The following is a 23,853-nucleotide window of genomic DNA, read 5'->3' as shown; positions in this document are numbered from 1 at the left end:
GTACATTGTAAGTATGGGTAACATAAAGCTGGTTTTCATCAGTTGACCATCACAGTGGTACACTTACCCTGTGGCAATATGTTGAAAGTGTCACTATCTTGTCTGATGACTATAGGGCTGGTTTATAGCAGTCATAGTGCAGGGCAGATAGTGTCTCCATTTTATGAATGGCAATCTAAATGGTGCAATGTATGCTGATTTCCTGCATAATGTTCTACCAATGTTACTACAAGATGTTTCACTGCATGCCAGAATGGCAATATACTTCCAACATGATGGATGTCTCTGGCACATAGCTCGCATGCATTTGAAGTGGTATTGAATAGCATATTTCATGACAGGTGGATTGGTTGTCGAAGCATCATACCATGGCCCGCACATTCACCAGATCTGACACCCCCAGATTTCTTTCTGTGGGGAAAGTTGAAGGATATTTACTATTATGATCTACCGACAATGCCTGACACCATGCATAAGCGCATTTTCAATGCATCTGCGAACATTACGGAAGGCGAACTACTCACTCTTGAGAGGAATGTTGTTACCCGTATTGCCAAATGCATTGAGGTTGACGGACATCATTTTGAGCATTTATTGCATTAATGTGGTATTTACAGGTAATCGCTTTGTAGCAGCATGCGTTCTCAGAAATTATGAGTTCACAAAGGTACATGTAACACATTGGAACAACCGAAATAAAATGTTCAAACGTACCTACATTCTGTATTTTAATTTAAAAAACTAACTGTTCATCTAAAATTGCGACTATTACAGTGCCATCTGTGACAAAGAGAAAAAAGTGGTCGAACTAAAACATTCATATTTCTATACATACTACACAAATATGCAATAAGAAAATGGGGGTTCCTATTTTTTTTAAAAATGCAATTGATATCCATTTTGCCTATGGCAGCACCATCTAGCGGGCCAACCATAGCGCCATCTGGTTTCCCCCTTCAAGCTAGACAAGTTTCGTTCTTTGTAGTTTTTTCGTTTGATGCTTATTTTGTGAGATATTTGACCTGGTCATGATCAGTGGTCCAGTCTGTATAGTCTCGGTGATGGAAGTGTTAAGGGCAGGAGTCTTTTGAAGTGTTGCATATTGAGTCTACCGTAGGTTAGTGGCCTGCATAAATGACAACGGATTTTCCCTATACATCATCTTTAAGTCATTTTTAAACCAGTGGACTGCCTTATATGCCACCAATAATTGATGCCCCGTTTGTCTGTTTCTCATTCTTCATTTGGCAATGAAAATATGGACAAGAATTTTCCTCTAATCAAGAATTAAGTTTTTCTTAATTACCCTTCTACTTTGAAGGAAATTCAGTTTGGAATTCAGAGCAAATGAAGAATTTTGTAGGCTATTGTGATGTAAATACCACAAAGTGGAACTTTCTTGCTTTGCTGTGTCACTGTATACAGCACAATGATAGGCCTATGCTATTAAGGTTAGATGTATTTCATGTTTGTCCTACTTTATATGCCATAGATACAGTCAGCTCTTTGTCTCCACTCAGCAACTGTGAGGCTGGTTGGCAGCAGCTCCTACTTCTTCTTGCTTGTCTGCCTTCCATTTCAGCTCACAGTGTTAGGAACAGTCTATATCCTCCATTATTTGTTTAATATTATCAAGTCTGGGTCTTTGTCTGTAATTTCTACCTTCCACTGCTCCCTCAATTATTCTGTTCAGTAGACCATCACATCAAAGTACACAGCTTATCAGCTGAGCTCTTCTAGTTTTTAGATTTTTCATTAAGCATCTTTCCTCCTCTGCTCAAATGAAAACTTCCTCCTTTGTGATCATTTATCTCCTGCTGATTTTTATCATTTTTCTGTAGCACATTATTTCAAACTCAATGAGCCTCTTCACCTCTCTCACTTGTATTGTCAAAGCTTTACTGCTGTATGTTGCAATGCTCTACAATAAGACTTTCAACATTTGTTTCCTCATGTAAAGACTTATATTCTTTGTAGTGAATATGTTTTTTGTTGTGGTTGGCAGGAGAGCCAACACCGTGTTACTACAGGAGGCCAAAAGGCACGCGTTTTAGCTCACGTAGGCCGGCATGACAGGACAAGGACAAGGAAATTAGAATTTAGAAAAATGGACGTAGCTGGTGGAATACTTAACTTTAATCCATTAATGATGAACGTTGCTCTTGACGGTACATGATTCACAATATCAATAGTAAGTGAAGTTGGCGCCTTACTAGGTCGTAGCAAATGACATAGCTGAAGGCTATGCTAACTATCATCTCGGCAAATGAGAGCGTATTTTGTCAGTGAACCATCGCTACCAAAGTCAGCTGTACAACTGGGGCAAGTGCTAGGAAGTCTCTCTAGATCTGCCGTGTGGCGGCCATGTGGGTCCGATGTATACTAATGGACCGCGGCCAATTTAAAGGCTACCACCTAGCAAGTGTGGTGTCTGGCGGTGGCACCACATTTTCCTCCTTATTACAAGCATTCTTGGTCTGGGCAATTCTGTGTACTACCTCCTTGTAGCTTCTTCCATCACTTGTGATTTTACTTCCTAGGTAATTAAACCCATTCACTCCTCAGTCATTTCATTTTTCAACATTACCAATGACTTGCTTTCATTATTTCTGTGGCAGCCTAGAGCTTTTGTTTTATGTGTGTTTATTGTCATATGGAATTCCTCCTCCATTATTCTATCCAGTGTGTTCAGGATTTTTTTGCAGAGCTATTTCACTTTCTGTAATTAGTGCTACATCATTGGCAGATCACAGTATGCCTACTTTATCTCCATGAATTGTTATTCCTATGTTCACTTCCTCTCTCACCCTCTTTATTGGCTTCTGTGTGAACAGATTAAATTAGTGTACGGATAGGTAGCAACCACACCATACCCTCTTTTGAATGCTAGCTTATTGTCTTTATTAGCATGGTGAACTGCTCTGATTTGACATATGTAGGTGTTATATATAAGTCTTCTCTCTCTAAAGCTGATTCCTGATTGTTGAAAGGTACTAAATAATACAGTGCAGTTGACATTGTCATATGCTTTCTCCAGATCTACAAATTAATGTACTGTTGTCCTCCTCCAACTGTTTCTCTTTCACTTTCATCAGTACCAATATTACCACACACACACACACACACACACACACACACACACACACACACACACACACACACACACACACAATTGAATTTGAACTGTCTGGGTTTCTGTTCCCATTTGTGTTTGTTTCAAACATAATACTGGGAGTATCAAAAAGAATCATCCGATTTGGCATGTCTATATTTCTGAAACTAATAAACACATAGAATGAATTATGTTTTTTCATGAACGGGAAAATCAAAAAGCTTTTTCTATACGTTTTCATGGGTGTTCAATATTCCCCCCTTGAGATGCATGGCACATTTCAGTGTGGCATTAAAATTGTTCCCATACTGCAGCGAGCATATCTTGAGTTACAGCTTCCACAGCTGCTGTTATGCGATGTCACAGTTCATTCATTGTTGTTGGTAATGGAGGCACATAAACAGTCTTTTATAAACCCCAACAAGAAATAATCACATACAGTTACGTCCAGTGACCTTGGAGGCCAGTAATGTAAGGCTGATCCATTGTTCAGTAACCCTTTGATTTAAAAATTCCCGCACTTCCAGATGCCAGTGTGGCAGTGCCCCATCCTATTGGTAAATGGAGTTGTTTGAATAAGTCGCTAACTGTGGGAAAAGAAAGTTCTCGAGCATATTAAAATTTGTGCTTCCTGTAACAATGTTCTCGACAAAGAAAAATGGACTACACACCTTTTCCCGTGAAACTACACAAAACACATGTTGTACAACTTCATGTGGTTGTTCCGTACCCCATATTCTCACATTATGGTGGTTCACCTTTCCATTTAAATGGAATTTTGCCTCATCACTAAACACAAAGCATGGAAGAAAACTGTCATCGTCCATCTTGCCGAGGATGAAATTACATAACTCTACACGTTGTTTGTCACCTTCATGAAGAGCTTGCAGTAGCTGAATTTTGTTTGATTTCATGTGTAAATGTTGATGCAACACATGCCAGATGGACATCAGTTGAGTTGTAGAACTGCATGGCAGATTTCTGTGGACTCCTTGTGGAAAAATGGCAGATGCGTTCAACGTCTGTGTCAGAAACTCGGGGACAGCCTGGCAATTTGCTTTTACACAAACAACCGGCTTTCAGAGTTGTTCATGCCATTGTCTAATGCTCTTTGCTGTAGAAGGATCCACACCATACTTAGTATGAAAGTCATGTTGAAAAGTTATTACTGACTGCACTGCACAAAACGTAGAACATAAAACACATTCAGTTGTCCCAACACAACTTTTACTAGAACTGAAGAGGGTGCACACTGCTGCTACCTAGCAGGAACCACGTAAAACTCGAGGGTTTGCTCTTTCCAAGAGTATATTGTTCATGTACATATCTCAAATAACATAATATTTATGATTTTTAAAAATCAAATGATTCTTTTCGATACACCCTTGCGTATTGTGTAGCTAAAAGGTACATTATGCTAATAAATAAATTAGGTGAATAAATAACTAAAAAGAAATATATAAGCAATATATAATCCTTATTTTAGAAACCATGACAACACTAGGAAGACTTATCATAGAATGTCTAAAAAAAAACAAAAAAAAAAAAACAGAAACAAACATTGAAAATTCTAGATGTGAAGTTGCAATGCTGCTGTTTCACTGTATATGTACGGTTATTACAAAATGCAATAGTTAATAAACATTAAGTTTAATATAATAGTTTAATGTTACTGGGTCTTACTGTGTCTGAAAAATGGTTTTGTCTTTTTTTTCAGTGTATGTTACAATCATGGTATTTGTCTGCTGACATGCAACTATTTGTTTGTGCACTCATTATACTGATACCACTGTACTACTGGCACAAAATTGGTGAACTGCTGCTGGGACTGGTTATTTTTGTGTCAGTAGCACTGCCATTCGCTACTGTTCTCATCCGACGGCTTCCTGGTCTCTACCAGCCCACCCAGCCGTGAGTAGCATGTGAGGGTCCTTTCAAACTTCATCATTAGATCACCGTTGGTTTACAAAATTATTTTCACTGCAAATATTTTCTTAACTTTAATTTGTCTGTATTTATAAATTTAATGTATTGTACTGCTGGCTCTTGAAATTGCAGTACCAGAAACTAAACTTTATTTGAAGACAAAAACAGGTGTGAAATGACAAATTTTCAATTTCTTTAAATTGAAATTCTCATTATCATCAGTGTTAGGAGGCTTAATCTCTTCTTCGTGTTATGATTTATTCAGCTCTATCATCAGCTTCTCCCTCCAGCTGTCAATATTTTCTATCCATCTTAATCATCAGTCAGTTGGACTCTTCTTCCATCCACTCCATATTGCCTTCAATCCATCTTTCCTTCTGTAAGAGAAGGAAAGGTGCTATTCACCATATAGCAGAGACGCTGAGTAACAATATGCACAACAAAAAGATCCACACAATTATAGCTTTCGGCCATTAAGGCCTTTGTCAGCAGTAGACACACATACACATATGCACACACACACTCACGCAAACGCAACTTGCACACACGTACGCAGTCTCAGAGAACTGAAACCACACTGTGAACAGCAGCACCATGATGGGAATGTTAACAGGGTGGGGGTAAGGAGGAGGCTGGGGCAGGGAGGGAGAGGGATAGTGTGGTGGGAGTGGCAGACAGTGAAGTCTTGCAGTTCAGACGGAGGGTAGGAGAGAAAGTGCAGAGGGGGGAGGGGTAAGTAGCGGAAAGGAGAGAAATAAAAAGAAATGAAAAGACTGAGAAGACTGGTTGTGGCCGTGAAATGACGGCTGTGTAGTGCTGGAATGGGAACAGGCTGGATGGGTGAGGACAGTGACTGATGAAGGTTGAGGCCAGGAGGGTTATGGGAACATAGGATGTATTGCAGGGAAAGTTCCCAACTGTGCAATTCAGAAAAGCTGGTGTTGGTGGGAAGGATCCATATGGGACAGGCTGTGAAGCAGTCATTGGGATGAGGGATATCATGTTTGGTAGCGTGTTCAATAACAGGGTGGTCCACTTGTTTTTTGGCCATAGTTTGTCGGTGGCCGTTCATGCAGACAGTCAGCTTGTTGGTTGTCATGTCTACATAGCGTGCAGCACAGTGGTTGCAGCTTAGCTTTTAAATCACATGACTGGTTTCACAGGTAGCCCTGCCTTTGATGATAGGTGATGTTAGTGACCGGACTGGAGTAGGTGGTGGTAGGAGAATGTATGGGACAGGTCTTGCATCTAGGTCTATTACAGGGTTATGAGCCATGGGCTAAGGGACTGGGAGCAGAGGTTGTGTAAGGATGGATGAGTATATTGTGTAGGTTCAGTGGGTGGCGGAATACCATGGTAGGAGGGGTGGGACGGATAGTGAGCAGACATTTCTCATTTCAGGGCACGACGAGAGGTAATCAAATTACATTCTCAATCAAACTAGATTCTCCGCCAGGGTTTCGATTACCTCTCGTCGTGCCCTGAAATGAGAAATGTCCTGCCCACTATCCTTCCCACGTCTCCTACCATGATATTCCATGGCTTAGCCATGTCTCCGCAATATCCTTTCTTTTAGGAGTGCTAGTTCTGCATGTCTCGCAGGAGAGCTTCTGTAAAGTTTGGAAGGTAGGAGACGAGGTACTGGCAGAAGTAAAGCTGTGAGTACCGGGCGTGACTCGTGCTTCGGTAGCTCAGTTGGTAGAGCACTTGCCCGCGAAAGGCAAAGGTCCCGAGTCCGAGTCTCAGTCGGGCACACAGTTTTAATCTGCCAGGAAGTTTCATATCAGCGCACACTCCGCTGCAAAGTGAAAATCTCATTCTGGAATTAATTAATTTACATTTTATTTGTATGAAGCCAGAACAGTGATGGCTTTTGCAAATGTCAAACACAACTATATGACAAAAATTATATTTACAAAATATGTTAATACCATAATAGCTGAAGCTTCAATACATTTTACACCTTTATTATTTTATGACTGATACATTACTCTCATATAACAAGTGGTATCTTAGAATTGATTGAATGAATACACTATAAACATTTCCCCATAGCTTTTAATTTACTGTTAAAATCAATCCCCTGACATGTTCTTGAATATTTTGGTCATTTTTTAAACCATATCAAACCATTAATATAAGGGTTCTTATCTGTCATTTTTAATTTTGTTCCTCTTTAAGAAAGGTTGTGTTTTGTGCCAGTGTTGTAGGACACTACAGCTGAGATGAGAAAAGTATTTATTCAACGTTCTTATATTCACTGATTGATTGATTCATTCATTGTATTCCACAGACCCCCATCAGAAAGAACTATCTTCAGGAATGAGTCAAAGTCTGTATTAACCAAAGAGAATCAATAACTGTACACTGAATTAAATATAAACTGTCACTACATTTGTAATACTATTTGTATTAACCAGGCCAATTTAACCAGTCAAATTAGAGGGAAAATCATTACACTAAAGAAAGCTGCTGCTTCCTCAATTACCTTCCAGTGGTGAAACTCCAAGTTCTTCCAACATACAGATAAAAAAGTAAAGAAAATTATAGTATCTGTAACAACTGATAATGCCTTCCTGAAGTAGGTTGGGAAGGAACAGGCAGGTCTCTCAGATCCCAAGTAGAAAAGAATCTACTTGTTATGAGAATGAGGGGAGATGCAGGTGAAGTTGCAGATATCAGAGAAAGTAGTTCATAAGTAAAATAAAGAATTGTACAGATTTCAAGGTAAGAAAGGAATGTAGGAGTATATATCACTTAGAAATGAAACTGATAGAAGGTGTGAATACACTAAAGTGCACTGGCTACAGGAAAAAGATGTGAAAAAATATAAACAGAAATGGTCATCACAAGGAAAAATTCAGCATGTATAAAAGCCAAAATAGCTTCCATTGAATTTGAAAGCAGATGACATTATTAAACTGCCAAAGAAATTGCACTGTTAAATGCAGAGGAAAGCTCAAATAAATGAAAAGAGTGTCTCTATGAGGGGTAGGAATTCTGTTAATGTGATAGAAGATAAAAAGGATGTTGATTTGAAGGATAGGAATCAATTATTAGTCTGACCTAATGAAATTTTGCCATAACACTAGGGAGAATCGATAAATAAAATTCTGTCAGAATTACTAATATCATTGGGGGAAGTTGCACAAAATAATTATTAGATGACAATAAGTTTGGCCATAGAGAATGTAAAGGTGCTTGAAAGACAGTTCTTAAATTATGCTTGACAGTGGTAGCAAGACTCTTTCATAGGATTTGTTGACTTGTTCATTTTTATTCATCTTACTTTCCACTGCCCATCTATACAATGGAATGGGCTTCATATCTTAACTGTCATTACATTAATACATAGTTATTGGTGCACTTAATTACACATATAATTGCATACATTTAGAATAAACTCCCAACATTATAAACTAACTTAAGAAGTTTAAAATATTGCACATTTTCTCCATGGTGTAGTCAGACTGACAATTTTGAAAATGTCCGATGTGTTAGTAATATTTAGAATTGCACTTTGTATATATATTATACATAAAACAATTTATGCAACTTATATCTGCTTTAACAATACCAGAGAAGGGAAGTTGCTACTCACCATATAGAGGAGATGCTGAGTTGCGATAGGCACAACAAAAAGAGTCACACAATTGAACTCAGCATCTCCACTATATGGTTAGTAGCAACTTTCCTTCTCTGGTATTCCATCCTGGATTTTCCATTATATCTGCTTTACATATTTATTACATTCAGTTCATTTCATACAATTTCATACAATTTCAAACTGATTCATAACAGAAGCAATATCTTATAACAATCAAGCTTTTTATTTACAATTATTGTTTTGAAATCATTTCCCTTGCATGTTCTTAACATGTTTGACAACCTATTAAAGCAAATAACACCATTGAGAAATGGGCTTTGATCTGTCATCTTTAATTTTGTTCATTGTCAGAAGTATAAATCATGGCATACAAGAATACTCGGCCTATATTCATGCAGTATTTGAGCATGAGAGTACTTAGTGACTTCCAATAAGTTTTATGCATAGTTTCAGATCTTTTCTAAACTTTTCTCACTTACAGGCTTAATATACATTAACTCACCTGTAAAGTAATCAGACATTTGAAGCCGTTTTAAACATGGGAATTTGATTCTACACAGAGTTAGGGATTGATTGGTTACACACTATATGATCAAAAGTACCCTGACAATCTGATGTAATGTGAACCCCTTGACCTCTAGATGTCACAAGATGTAGACATGCCGGTATATAATAAGGTGGGGAGTACTGCATTGTCAGTAGAGAAGCAGTTATAGCAGAATGAGTTGGTCAAATATCTCAGTGACTTTGAAGATTTAAAACACATTACATCAAGCTAATTGAAATGACTACATCATCATGGCAGAGGGCTTTAATGCCAGAATTACTAATGGATAATTAGGTAATCTAATAGGAATTGGTGGAGGAGCTATACTAAAAAGAAATTGTGTTATTTTGTAGCTCCTAATAGACTGAAAATTAACAATTCCTATTGTAAGCATAAACAGTTACAGGGAGTGACATCTAAGATAAGAAGTAAGACAAACATTGTATACTATATTATGGAAAGGAAAGTTGCCACGCACAGTATAGAGATACTGAGTCGCAGATAGGCGCAACAAAAAGACTGTCACGAATAAAGCTTTCAGCCTGTAAAAGGCCTTTGTAGAAAATAGATCTCTCTCTCTCTCTCTCTCTCTCTCTCTCTCTCTCTCTCTCTCTCTCTCTCTCTCTCTCTCTCTCACACACACACACACACACACACACACTAACAAACTCACGCAAACACAACTCACACACACATGACTGCAGCCTCAGGCAATTCTAATAACACTGCGAGCAGTAGCACCAGTGCATGATGGGAGTGGCAATGGGTTGGGGGTAAGGAAGAAGCTGGGGCAGGGAGGTGGAGGGATAGGAAGGTAGGGGTGGTGGGCAGTGCAGTGCTAGTGGGGTGGATGCAGGGACGAGGTGGAAAGAGGGTAGGGCAGTTGTTGGGAGGTTAGATGGAGGGCAGGGGAAAGTTGAGGAGCGAGGGGGGGGGGGGGGGGGTAGTGGAAGAAGAGAGAAGTAAAAAGACTGGATGTGATGGTGCAATGAGGGCTGTCTAGTGCTGGAATGGGAACAGGGAGGCTGGATTGGTGAGAACAATGACAGAACATAGGATATATTGCAGGGAAAGTTCCTACCTGCGTGATTCAGAAAAGCTGGTGTTGGTGGGAAGGATCCATATGGCACAGGCTGTGAACCAGTCATTGAAATGAGGAATGTCATATTTGGAAGCGTGCTCAGCAATTGGGTTGTCCACTTGTTTCTTGGCCACAGTTTGTCGGTGGCCATGCATGCGGACAGACAGCTTGTTGGTTGTAATGTCCACATAGAATGCAGCATAGTGATCACAGCTTAACTTGTAGATCATATGACTGGTTTCACAGGTAACTCTGCCTTTGATGGGATAGATGATGTTAGTGACCGGACTGGAGTAGGTGGTGGTCGGGGGGAGGGGGGGATGTATGGGACAGGTTAGAGATGATGTGAGCAGCAGAAAAGAAAATCAAAGGGTGGAAAAACATAGAATAAGGGAAGAAAAGCTAGGTAAAAGATCAGAAAAATCAGAAAATTGTATGAAAATCTTGAGACTAGACAAGTCTGAGCTTCTGCTTGATGAGTAGACTTTTTACCTTGTCAATTACATTATATTTTGAAAAATAGATTATTTTTGTTATTTAAATGAATGTATATATTTCCATAAACAGAAGAAACAAGGTTACAAAACTATGGTACTAAATTTGGCAAAAATTATATTTTAAGATTAGAACATTTTGGTACACAAAAATTTTATCTGCCTGTACAGATAAATTTTGACCTTTTAAGTTTCTGAAAAGGTAAAATGTGCACACTATAAATGCATGCCCAGATACCAGATGTGGAATCTATGTATGTAGCAGCACCCATCTCCCCTTGGGGTCAGAGTGTCACTGATACCCTGGTTGTGGTGTGAACAATCGCGATGTGGAGATGGCATCCATGTCCATGGAGAACTGGGAGGTGGAAGTGGTGAGCAACTCCCCATTGCTGGAGACCTTAGAATATGAGCAAAATTGGACAGTGTGAGGAGCACCCTGACCTCCCATTGGAACATGAAACAACAGGACCGGTGACGGAGAGTCCAAGCCCGGATCCCTGGTGATATCCTACAGTGGTGTGGAGGGTGGAGTCAGCTCTGTCACAGGCTGAGACTGTGCTGGAGACATTGAACCAACGAGTGGCATGTCCACAATCTAGAGGGCACTGGAGCTAGTGCGGGAAGCTGCAGAGTCGTTGGTCCATCAGACAGAAGTGCCATTGCAGGTGAAAGAGAAGGCTGGAACATTAGTGAATAGATGGCACCCAGCGACCAGGGCACTGGCAGAGATGGTTGTAAGGCCGGTATGTGGGGTGGGTGCCCACCTGGACTCTGAACTGATGTCAATGGTGCTGGACATCCCAGTCTCCAGTCGAGAGGGAGTAGATGTGGTAACCATTCTGGCATACAATGACTGCCATAACCAGTGGGGATGCCTACCAAAACCATGGATCCAGACTGCTATGCCCAGTGGAAAACTTGGTACAATGAGTGAGATCCCAGACTGAGGATGTGGAGCAGCATCCTTTAGCTGCACCCATGGAGAAGCTGAGCAGGGCTATGGGAATCAATAGGAGTCATCTAGTAGGCCATCAGAAAAAAAAAAAAAAAAAAACTGGTGGTGAAGTTCAGCAGATATTTTTCATTTAGGTCTCAAAGGTGTGAACCGTGTGCTAGGCTTCCCCATTAGATTGGGGGTGAAAGGGAGGGGAGCAAATATGGCAAATGCCGAGCCGCACGCAGAAATCACAAAACAAGAGTAACTGGGAAACCTTCCTCAGAGAGAAAAAAAAAAAAAAAAGATAGAGCCTGCTAGTTAAGTCAATGGTGGCCAATAAGCAACAGACCATGTACAGAAAACACAAAAATGCATCAATGACAATCAGCCAAAACACATTTAGAAATGGACCCACAAAATCCTCATGGATGCTTTCTCAGGGCTGCGTTGTTGGAGGCCAGGGGAAGAATGAAGCCTTGGAAGTTGCCTGTTGGCTAGTACATGGGGGACATGCAGCAACCAAATGCTCCAGCTTCTGTTCAATGCCAGGACAGTACACATGTCAGCAAGCCGAGTCTTTGGTGCAGGAAACACTGCAGTGACCATGTAACAATTGTAAGATCTCTTGCTGCAAACTCCTGAGAATAACCACCCTGGGAGCTGTTTCACCTGTGGAGAGGGGGTGAACGCTGTCTGAGATTGAGAGACAATAACACAAGACAAAGTAGACACAAAGTGGATTGGAAGCACTGCCTGGGTGATGAAAAAAACACTCCTGCTGGAGGAGGCAGGTTACCCTCTTGAGGGTGGGTCAGACGCTATTGCCGTAGCAACTCGGGTACTAGTGATCAGATACCCATCTACTGTTTGATAGGAGGAGATATACAAAGCTCCAAAGTTGGAGTCCAGGCCAGAATAAAAGATCTGTGTGGGCATGGCACACACTGGAGTGAAAATGAATATCATAGTTGTGTGTGAAGAGGAACAAGGCCCACTGCTGCAGCCTGTGGGCTGCCTTGCTGAGGATCTGGGTGGGCAGATTAAATAAAGAAACTAATGGCTTGTGGTCTGTAATGATTTGAAATTTGGTGAAATACAGGAAAACATGAATTTTGGTGACCATAGACACAGTTGCCAGAGCCTCTGTCTTGATCCAAGAATAGTGGAGATATGCTGGACTGAGAGTTTTGGAAGGAACATCAATGGCTGCTCTGATCCATCTGCAGTCCAGTGGGTGAAGGCTGGCCCACACTGTACTGTGAGCTGTCCATAGCCAAATCCAGTGGTTTGTCAGGATTAAAAGATGACAGATATGATGCTGACCTGAGGCATTCCATCAGTGTGGTAAAGGCCTGGATGCGTGCTGGAGACTAGACAAAGGAGGAGGTAGAGAGGGCATGCCCCTGGAATGAATCCGTGGTAATAGGCAATTTTACCCAGGAAAGCCTACAGTACCTGTGATGATGAGGGATGCAGAAGGCCCATAATGGCCATGACGAGACTCTCCATGGGTCAAATGCCCTGCCGGGGTTCGTGTGGTCCAGATACTCAAGAGGTTTTGAAAAAAATTTGGACTTCTGCAGATTGCAATGAAAATCCATGGTATGGAGTTTTCATAAAAGGGTCCAGAGACTGTGCAGGTGGTTGCTTCTAGTACATCCAGGTTGTTGAAACAGTGTGGCATAGTGGACATGATCCATTTCAGTTAGCACTGGAAGAGTTGTGGGGGCACTTGGCATGCCAAACATCAACTGTTGATATTGACACAGACCTAAAGGCTCATTAAGAACTGTGATATACTTGGAGACCTAATCCAGGAATAACTGGTGATATGCTTCAGAAAGATCAAGTTTGGAGAAGAATTGATCCCCTGCTAAGTGTGTGAACAGTTCATAAGGTCATGGCAGAGGGTATGTGTTCAACACAGACTGTGAATTCATGGTGACTTTAAAATTGCCACAAAGTTGCAATTTACTAGAGGGTTCTTTCAGGATGACTAGGGGTGTGGCCCGTTCACTAGAGGAAATAGGAACTGCAACACCAGGAGAGGCAAGCCAGTCCAGCTCTGCCTTGACTTGAGAGCCTAGAGCTGTAGGTATCTACCTAGCATAAAAAATCTAGGACGAGCTGACTTCCTCAATGTTTTGTGTGCTTGAAAGTGTGTGGCACACCTTAGGCCTTCTGCCAATGTATCCTGAAATTCTGAGCACAGAGATTTCAATGACTGATAGAGGCCTTAAGGAGATACCAACTATGTGGAGCCCATGACTGAAAACCAGAAGCCTGAAAGGCATCAACCTGAAAAGTTTTGCTAAACTGGCAACACAGACAACAATAAAGATAGTTGGCAAGGTCACTGATGTATAGGTAGCTTCAACCTTGAACTGGCCAAGCAAAGGGAATTGCCACTTTCCATATTCATAGAGGCACCTGTTTACTGCAACAGTTGTGGAGGGCCAAGGTCTGAATATGTTTGGGCATTAAGCAGGGAAACTACCATGCTGGTATCTATCTGCAGACACAGCTGACACAAGCCAACTAAAACCTCATAAAAAGCTTGTTGGAATCCTGATCAGGAACGGGCCAAGATGATGACACTTCTTGGATATCCATATCCATGTTCTCTGATGCTGCTTTCTGTACTGTTGTGTGGCAGACAACTGCCATATGGCTTTTTTTCAACACTTACAACAGACGGCCAAACATACTGTTCTGTCATGTTGGGAGTAACAAGATGCACATGCTGACAACAGGGAGCAGTGGCTGGAACACTGATTATGCACTGTACATAATCCACAGGATGGTCTAGCTTACACTGGTGCTATGCCCTCCTTGCTGGAGGCAGTGGAAGCAGCCAGGTCACCCTATACTGCTATGATGTCACACCATGCTTCCAGCTGCTGACCAGTGACATGGGAGACCTCATACTTGCAGGTAATTGACATAACCTCTTCAAGGAATAGTATCTCTGATTGGAGGGACCATAGCTGGACTTCCTTATCAGGGGCAGAGTGGATGATAATGTTGTGAACCATGACATCTGCATACCATCCTTTTGATTTGGCCATGACAAAATGGCACTTGTGACTACTGCCGTGGGGCTCATGGCCCAGGCATGATGAAACTGATGGGGCTGCTCCTTACATTGGGAGAATTCAACCTTAACTACCACAGCTATTGAACAGTGGCAATAACGGGAAGATAACAACATATATAAATTGTCAAACAACAATGAGGAAGGTTACTGTGAAGGGGCCAACTGCCGCACCTATGGTACAAGGTGAGAGAAATCCATGAAAAAGGCAGTGCATGACATACCTCTGTATCCATAATGTGGAAGGTGTGAAAATGTTGCTGTAGGCAGTCTTCCACTGCCTTGTCAAACTATGGGAATGATGGAGGAAACAGAGCCAGAGACAAAGATTTTGGGAGCAGCACCAGCAAAGCATTTTATATGACTGTGATGAGACCTTCCATTGTTGCACCAATGTTTGAAGCAGAGACCTCATTTCACAACAAGATCCAAAAACCACACAATGAAAAATATGAAATACTATCCTACTTGTCATCAATGTATTCAAACCACAAGAACACAAGGACAATAACAAACAAAACATGGTACTATGGCTAGAAATAACTTGTACAAAAAGACACTTGTCATGGAGTGGCTACACTACTAGCCCTATAATCCTCATCAGAATGTCAACACATAACTGAGGGCATGGAAGACAAGTTGCACGAACACTCAGGATTGGCAACTTCTGGTGGTTCTAGTGTCTGCGCACCAGAGTCTCATATCTGTTATCTATGCTGCTCAGTACATATATACTGTTACACTTTACATTGCTCTCATTACACTGTTTTATGTTTTGTAGATGCTTGAAAATGGCATAATGCCAAAACTGAAAATCATAACATAAAACACAAACAGTTGAAAGCAAGATGACAACATAAAATCCTTTAAAATTGTTTATTGTACTGAATACTAGAAAATTAAATATACAAATATGAATTTGTAGTTGTGTAAGATCATTTATCACACAATTATACTATTAATGTTTCAGACCTGAGTATTTATTCCAAAAATGGACAGTAATAGTTTATCAATGCCATCAGAGTGGTCATCAAGTGTTCACTTGCTGCTTTGATAAACAGCTAGGAACATATGTAACTGATAATTAACAGTTACAGTGCTCCACGTGTTTCTGATATTCATGCATTAGACACATCAAACATGTCTTGTGTCATTTTATTTATTAGTTATTTTTTTGCATGGAGTCATTAGAGAAATGACTGTTGCAAACATAATATGTATAGCATACATATAGTAGTGTGGTTTCAGTTGTCTGAGACTGCAGTCATTTGTGCAAATGTGTGTGTGTGTGTGTGTGTGTGTGTGTGTGTGTGTGTGTGTGTGTGTGTGTGTGTGTGTGTCATCTATTGTTGATGAAGGCCAATGGCTGAAAGCTTCAATTGTGAGAGTCTTTTTGTTGTGTGTATCTGCGATTCAGCATTTCCGCTATATTGCTAGTAGCAACTTTCCTTTTCATAATATTGTTACATTCCACCCTGGATTTTCCATTGTTTAATATTAAAATAATTATGTTATACAATAATTATATTATCTTTAAAAATGGTTTATGCATCCAGTATCCATTATTAGTGCCCAGTTTACATTCTATTCATTTCTACTTAATCTGGTGTAGAACATAAATCATAGCTTAATGTCATTGAGCTGCTAGACTTCCCAGCTAAGGTTTCTGACAATGAGATAAACATGTTTCTATAAAAAATAATGTTGTCCTAAAAACATTTCTCTTACATGTTCTCACAAATTCTACCAGTTAAGTAAATCATATTAGACTATTTATATGTAAGTAATTTTAATTTCGATGTAAATAAAACAGAAAGAAACTTCCACATGGGAAAAATATATTAAAAATAAAGATTCCAAGACTTACCAAGCGGGAAAGCGCCGGCAGACAGGCACATGAACAAAACACACAAACACACACACAAAATTACGAGCTTTCGCAACTGGCAGTTGCTTCGTCAGGAAGGAAGGAAGGAGAGGGAAAAATGAAAGGGTGTGGGTTTTAAGGGAGAGGGTAAGGAGTCATTCCAATCCCGGGAGCGGAAAGACTTCCCTTAAGGGAAAAAAAAGGACAGGTGTACACTCGCACACACACACACATATCCATCCGCACATACACAGACACAAGCAGACATATGCAATATCAGTGGTTTTGTAGGATTTGTAGTAGAGATAGGAAGATACTCGAACAGGAGGGGAAAATTGCTGCCCTTCAGGCTGAGTTAGACAAGGCTAGGGGAGATCTTGACAGGTTAAGGAGGGAGAAGGGTAAAGAGAGGTGGAAAGTGGCAACAGGCAAAGGAGGAACAGGCCTAGAACTTTGTCTGACAGCTTTATGGTGATTGTGGAAAACAGATATGACCTGTTGCTTCAGTTAGAAGCTGGTGAGCCTCAAGCAGTTGCAGGTGTAGACAGGGCACAACAAACTTTCAGCAGCAAATTGAAAAGCAAGAGTGTAAGGAAATCAATAAAGAGAGAGAAAGTGTTGTTGTTAGGTAGTTCCCATGGAAGAGGTGTTGGCCAACTTTTGCAGGATGAACTCGGATCAGAATACCATGTCACCAATTTTTTTTTTAAAACCTAGTGCTGGTCTGGAGCAGGTGACAGAGGATTTAGAATCACTTCGCAAAGATTTCACTAAGGAAGACACTGTGGTTATAGTGGGTGGGGCAGGTAACAGTATTGACAGAAATCCTGGGTACAGTATAGTGTGTGATCTGGCGAAGGTTGCATCTGCATCGAAGCATACTAGTGTTGAGTTTGTATCTGTTCTTGGGCGCCATGAGTGACCTCATATGAACTCTTCTGTCAAGAGAGTTAATTTGGATTTGGAACGGCTGCTTATGTCGGGTGCAGGGTCGCACATTGGTGTGGTTCCTGTTGATTCTCTCAGTAGGTGGGATTATATTAGGCATGCTCTTCACCTCAACAAGAAGGGGAAGGGTAAATTGGTTGGGGAAATAGCAGGAAAGTTAAAGGGGGGAGGCACTGTCATGAGCGGTAAAATACCAGTGGTTATAAGGTTCAGAAAAAACCCTTTTTTTTAGGGTAGGGAGGACAGAAAGAAAGCAAATTTTAAGAGAGGTTAGAACTGAGACAAACCTTAAGTTTGAGAGAGAAATCAAAAAACATAATTCCAGCTTATTACATCAGCATAAACAGCTACTGGTTAAGAATTTTCAACAGTCAGCAGATATTATACCTCTACCAAATTTTAACTCAGTCAATGTGAAATGTCAGCTATCTTTATTGCATCAAAATATTCGAGGACTGAGAAATAAAATTAATGAATTAACTATCTGCAAAGATGAATTAGAGTCTTCAAACCCAGCTGACATAATCTGCCTCTCTGAACATCATGTGACCACTGGTATAGAATTTTTAAGTGTTGCAGGGTTTAGATTAGCATCTCACTTTTTTAGACCAGAAATGGAGAAAGGAGGAGTTGCCACATTCATTAGGAACTGTCATAAATTTAAGAACATGGACATTCATAAATTTTGGCTAGAACAGCATTTGGAAGCATGTGCAACAAAATTAGAATTCCACGAAAAATCCTTCATAATATTAAGTGTATATCGAGCACCTGCAGGTAACTTTAATCTGTTTGTAAACCACCTTGAAGCTGTACTAGCCCATTTAACAACCAAAAACAAAGAAATAGTGGTTGCTGGTGATTTCGATGTAGATTTATTTAAAGACTCTCCCAATAAGAACTTATTTGAGTTAGTAACACTATCATTCAACTTAATTCCCACTGTAAAGTTCCCCACTAGGGTAGCCACTTGCTCACAAACAGCCATTGATAATATTTTTATAGAAAAGTCCAATGAACAAAATTATATTACAAAACCAATAGTCAATGGCCTTTCAGACCATGACATGCAGTTCCTTCTGTTAAATGTTAATACTGAACAGGATATAAAATCTGTTAAATCTGAGCTCAAGAGGGCAATCAATAAGCCAAAAATTGATTATTTTAGGACACTCCTAGGAGACATTCACTGGACTGATGTTTACAGTGCTCATGGCATGAATGAAAAATATAACACTTTTGCTGATAAAGTGCTTACCTTATTCGAACACTGTTTTCCCCCTAAACTTACCAAGGTTAGAGCAAAATCTACAAAGAAAACCATGGATTACTTGAGGAATAGGGATATCTTGTAAAACATAAAGAAAACTGTATCTGTCAATCCGAAACAGTTCTGATGTTGATGCTATAGCACATTACAAGAAATACTGCAAAATATTAAAGACTGTAATACGGATGTCAAAGCAAATATATTACAAGGAAAAGATAGTCATATCAGATAACAAAATAAAGACAATATGGGATGTAGTGGAGGAGGAGACCAGTAGAACCAGACATGAAGAGGAACAAATAGCATTAAGAGTAAATAATACATTGGTGACAGATGCGTATAGTGTTGCAGAACTTTTTAATAAACATTTTATAACTGTTACTGAAAAGATGGGGTTGTCAGGTTCGATAGATGCTGCTATGGAAAACCTCAGACCAGAAATTTCAAGCAACTTCCATAATATGAATTTGACCCTCACTACCCCAACAGAAATAATGTCCATCATAAAATTTTTAAAATCAAAAACATCTAGTGGGTATGATGAAATATCAACAAAGTTAATTAAAGAATGTGATTCTGAGCTAAGAAACATATTAAGCTATCTGTGTAAGCAGTCATTTATCAGTGGAATATTTCCTGAATTGCTGAAATATGCTGAAGTTAAGCCACTGTTTAAGAAGGGAGATGAAGAAATAGCATCAAATTTTCGTCCAATTTAACTGTTGCCAGCATTCTCAAAATTTTTTGAAAAAGTAATGTACAGTCAGCTTTATAACCATCTTATCTCAAATAACATACTGTCAAAGTCACAGTTTGGATTTCTAAAAGGTTCTGATATTGAGAAGGCTATCAACACTTACAGTGAAAATGTACTTAATTCAATAGACAAAAAATTGTAGGCAACTGGTATATTTTATGATCTGTCAAAGGCATTTGACTGTGTAAATCACAATATCCTTTTAAGAAAATTAGAGTATTATAGTGTAACAGGAAATGCTGGAAAATGGTTCAAATCTTATATCTCTGGTAGGAAACAAAGGGTGTTATTAGGAAAGAGACATGTACCAAGCTATCAGGCATCATCCAACTGGGAACTAATTACATGTGGGGTCCCACAAGGTTCCCTTTTGGGCCCCAACTTTTTCTTGTGTATATCAATGACCTTTCATCAGTAACGTTACCAGATGCCGAGTTCGTTTTGTTTGCCGATGATACAAACATTGCAATAAATAGCAAATCAAGTGTAGTCTTAAAAAAGATCAGCTAATAAAATATTTGTGGACATTAATCACTGGTTCCTAGCCAATTCATTGTCACTAAACTTTGAAAAAATCACACTACATGCAGTTCAGAACTTGTAAGGGGTGTCCCACGAGTATATGCCTAACATACGATGACAAGAAGACAGAAGAAGTGGTCAGTGTTAAATTCTTGGGATTACAGCTTGATGATAAATTCAACTGGGAGGAGCACACCACAGAACTGCTGAAACGTCTTAACAAATCTCTGTTTGCAATGCAAATTTTGTCAGACATAGGGGATATACAAATGAAAAAGTTGGCATACTATGCTTACTTTCATTCCATAATGTCATATGGGATTATTTTTTGGGGTAATTCATCAAGCCAAGCCAAAGTTTTCCGGGCACAAAAATGTGCAGTAAGAGTTATATGTGGTGTGAACTCAAGAACATCCTGCAGAAGCCTGTTTAGGGAACTAGGGATAGTAACTACTGCTTCCCAATGTATTTATTTCTTAATGAAATTTGTCATTAAAAGTATATCACTTTTTCAAACCAACAGCTCAATTCATGGAATCAATACTAGAAAGAAGAATAATCTTCACAAGGATTTAAAGTCACTTAGTCTTGTACAAAACTGTGTGCATTATTCAGGAACACACATTTTCAATAACTTGCCAGCAGCCATAAAAAGATTATCAACCAATGAAATTCAGTTTAAGAGAAGCCTAAAGGATTTATTGGTGGCCAAATCCTTCTACTCCATTGATGAATTTCTCAGTAAAACCAACTGATTTGTAAAGGATAGGTATATACTCGTGCACACACACACACACACACACACACACACACACACACACACACACACACACACACACACACACACATCCATGGAAGTTTCTTTCTATTTTTAGATACAATATAACTTCTGCGCAGTTTCAGTGCAGTAATGTGTTCATTGTAAATAAGTATTATAGTAGTTGTATTACATGTTTATTACCTTATAAATAAAGAAAAAAACTTTTTAATTTTAAATTCAGTGCATTAGTATCTGTAAACTGACTTTCATATAGTGTTCATTAAAAAATGACGATCATTCCACTTGGGAACTGTGGAATGGTACATTAGCTTATTTGTTTTAGTTGTAAATATTTGTCATGTATTGTTGTTTTTCTGACATCTTCCACATCCCGGAGGACCTCCTCACTATGGATCAATTGGAATGAAAGTAAATCTAATCTAATCTAATGCTATTTTATTATTTAATCCTTGTAAAACCTAGTGAGCGAATATATAAATAGTTATTCTCAGTAGAGCAACTTTTCTGAAACCCATTCTGTGATTTGCTAAAGATGCTGCTGTTGCTAAAGTGAGATACCATTCTAGAATACATCATCTTCTCAAAAATTTTGGAGAATGATGTGAGCAGTGAAACAGGTAAGTAATTATTTACATGTCTGTTAGTGGCTGACAAAAGTATGACAAGCATTCGGTTGTTGGAGTAGATTATTTTGGCAGACATAGAAAGGGTGGGAACAGTGAGCTTATTAATTTCATTTCAGAGCATGAATTATGACCTTCAGAAACTTACATGGCAGTTGATTAATTGATTACAACACAGTATGTCATTTTATAATTATTGGATTCCATTTCTCATGAATCCACTCATTTTGTGTTATCGTGCAATAAGGGTGAGAGTGTCACTGTATGATAATGAAATTTCAATCACCAACCTTCTCTTCTGAATGTGTAAATATTTTGTTGAGACCCACCTACATAGGGAGAAATGGTCATCATTATAAAATAAGAGAAACCAGAACGGAAAGATTTAGGAGTTCCTTTTCCCCACGCGCCAATCGAGAGTGGAATGGTAGGGAAGCAGTATGAAAATGGTTTGATGAACCCTCTGCCAGGGTGAATTGTAGAGCAACCATGTAGGTGTAGTAGATGTAGAATCAGATTAGTATCATCCAGTTTGGCGTAAGCCAAATTTACTGAAAGTATTTACTTGCACTCAAGATCATGTGGATACATTGGGAAAGCAAAATCACTTCATGGAGTTCTGAGATATGTAATGAGAGATATTCAGAGGAAGAGTCCGCATTAGAACTGACTCACCTCTTATGAAGGCCAAGAAAATAAGTTTGTGAACGATTGACACTGAATAGCTGATGGCTACCAGAATAATGATGAAACAGTTCATTGAAGGCAGCACTGCAAAAAGTAGAGTGAAAATGACCACCAAATAAATGAACATCGACTTAATGAATTGTTGCATTGGCTCAGAAAAAAGGCCATATAAATCATGCAGGGAAAGAATTTTGTTATTTTGGAAAACTAAGAGATTGAGGTGCACCTTAACAACTCTGTTAATTGAATCAAACAATAATTTCCCCTTGGGGGTCTCAAAATTAGCCATTAAGAGATATTCAGATGAGAGTATGATTATTTAAATATTGTATTGTAAACTTTTCTGTAGTTTATTGAAAGTGATATATTTATCTGCATCTGAATTTCCTTCACAGTTATGACTCAGTTTTGCATGTTCTGTGTAGTTAAACAGGAGAGAGAAGATTTTCTTATTATTTTACTATATTTTCATTACTTCACATTTGCTAAAACACAAGCATGTTATTTGAAATTTAAGTTAGGTGGTTTCATTTTGATATTTATTGATGACAGCATATGTCTGTTCCATAAAAGTATTTGCAAATAGTGACAAAAAAGCAATTTCAGAAACATAAATACAAGTGTTAAATTCAGCATAGATAAAGGGAACTGTGCATTGTCTACATTTTGTTTCAGGGATGATCAGCTTTATGAATATATGCGTGATGTTTATATGGCAACACACAACAGGATGACACCATATCTTGTCGGACTGGCTCTAGGCTACTTGCTCCATAGGATTAAGGGCCAGCCTGTTACTAAAAGTAAGGTATGAAAAAGTATTAAAAATATTCTATGGATTACATTTAGAATAGTCACTAATTCACTAGATAATGGTTCATGATATTTTCTTTATGTAATTAAGAATATGTAAATTAGTGCCTCATATACTTACAAATTTAGGAGAAAAGCCTTACTCTGGCAAAAGCTTCTTCAACCATGCTGCTCAACTGCTTTTCAACTGTTACAGCTTATTCAATAATTTTGTAACTTTACTGATCACTATTTTAAGGTAGTAGTTGGTAGATAAATACTGTGTGTTCCATAGGTCATACCTTGAAAGGAAGGAAGAGTATGGTTTAACATCACACAGCAATGAAAGTCATTAAATAAAGAGCACAAGCCTATGTAGAATGATGATGGGAATTAAAATCAGCTATGACCTTCTCACTGAAACCGTCTCACCATTTGACTTTTTACGAAATCTGAGAAAAATCTGGATGGCTAGAGGGAGAATTGAAGCCTACTCCTCAGAAATTTGAGTCCAGTGACTTCCTCATTGTGCCATCTCACTTGATCATTTTTATGAGATGTCATAACTGAGTGAAATGAGTCATATTACAGAGTATTGACATAATGCATTTTTATGTTTGCATATTCATGTCATCTATTTAGAGAGAGTTTCTACAATAGAAAAAAAGGTGATTTGACAACAGCAAACAAATATATTAGTCTTTCACATTACATATGCTACAAACTTAAATAAATCATAAATGAATCTCACACAATACACTCAAAATACCAGAAGTTGGTCATAATAAACCATAATAATCCTCCA

The 23,853-nt window shown here is 39.0% G+C and overlaps 1 protein-coding gene and 1 long non-coding RNA gene across 2 annotated transcripts in view; one reads left to right on the top strand and one right to left on the bottom strand.

Annotated features, from left to right (window-relative positions):
* LOC126281712 (O-acyltransferase like protein-like) overlaps nucleotides 1-23,853 on the top strand; it is a 253,122-nt gene that overhangs the window by 185,223 nt on the left and 44,046 nt on the right. The window contains exons 9-10 of the mRNA XM_049980887.1: nucleotides 4,830-5,023; nucleotides 22,932-23,064. Of these exons, the coding sequence (XP_049836844.1) occupies nucleotides 4,830-5,023; nucleotides 22,932-23,064 (327 nt within the window). The remainder of the gene's footprint in view (nucleotides 1-4,829; nucleotides 5,024-22,931; nucleotides 23,065-23,853) is intronic.
* Nucleotides 5,120-23,853, bottom strand: part of LOC126281713 (uncharacterized) — a 52,953-nt gene continuing 34,219 nt past the window's right edge. The window contains exons 3-4 of the long non-coding RNA XR_007551298.1: nucleotides 23,191-23,350; nucleotides 5,120-5,415 (exon numbers count right to left, since the gene is read on the bottom strand). This is a non-coding gene — a long non-coding RNA (uncharacterized LOC126281713). The remainder of the gene's footprint in view (nucleotides 5,416-23,190; nucleotides 23,351-23,853) is intronic.

The sequence above is a fragment of the Schistocerca gregaria genome, chromosome 7 (assembly GCF_023897955.1).
Source record: "Schistocerca gregaria isolate iqSchGreg1 chromosome 7, iqSchGreg1.2, whole genome shotgun sequence".
NCBI classification, from domain to species: Eukaryota; Metazoa; Arthropoda; class Insecta; order Orthoptera; family Acrididae; genus Schistocerca; species Schistocerca gregaria.
This window is presented reverse-complemented; position numbering and strand designations above follow the sequence as displayed.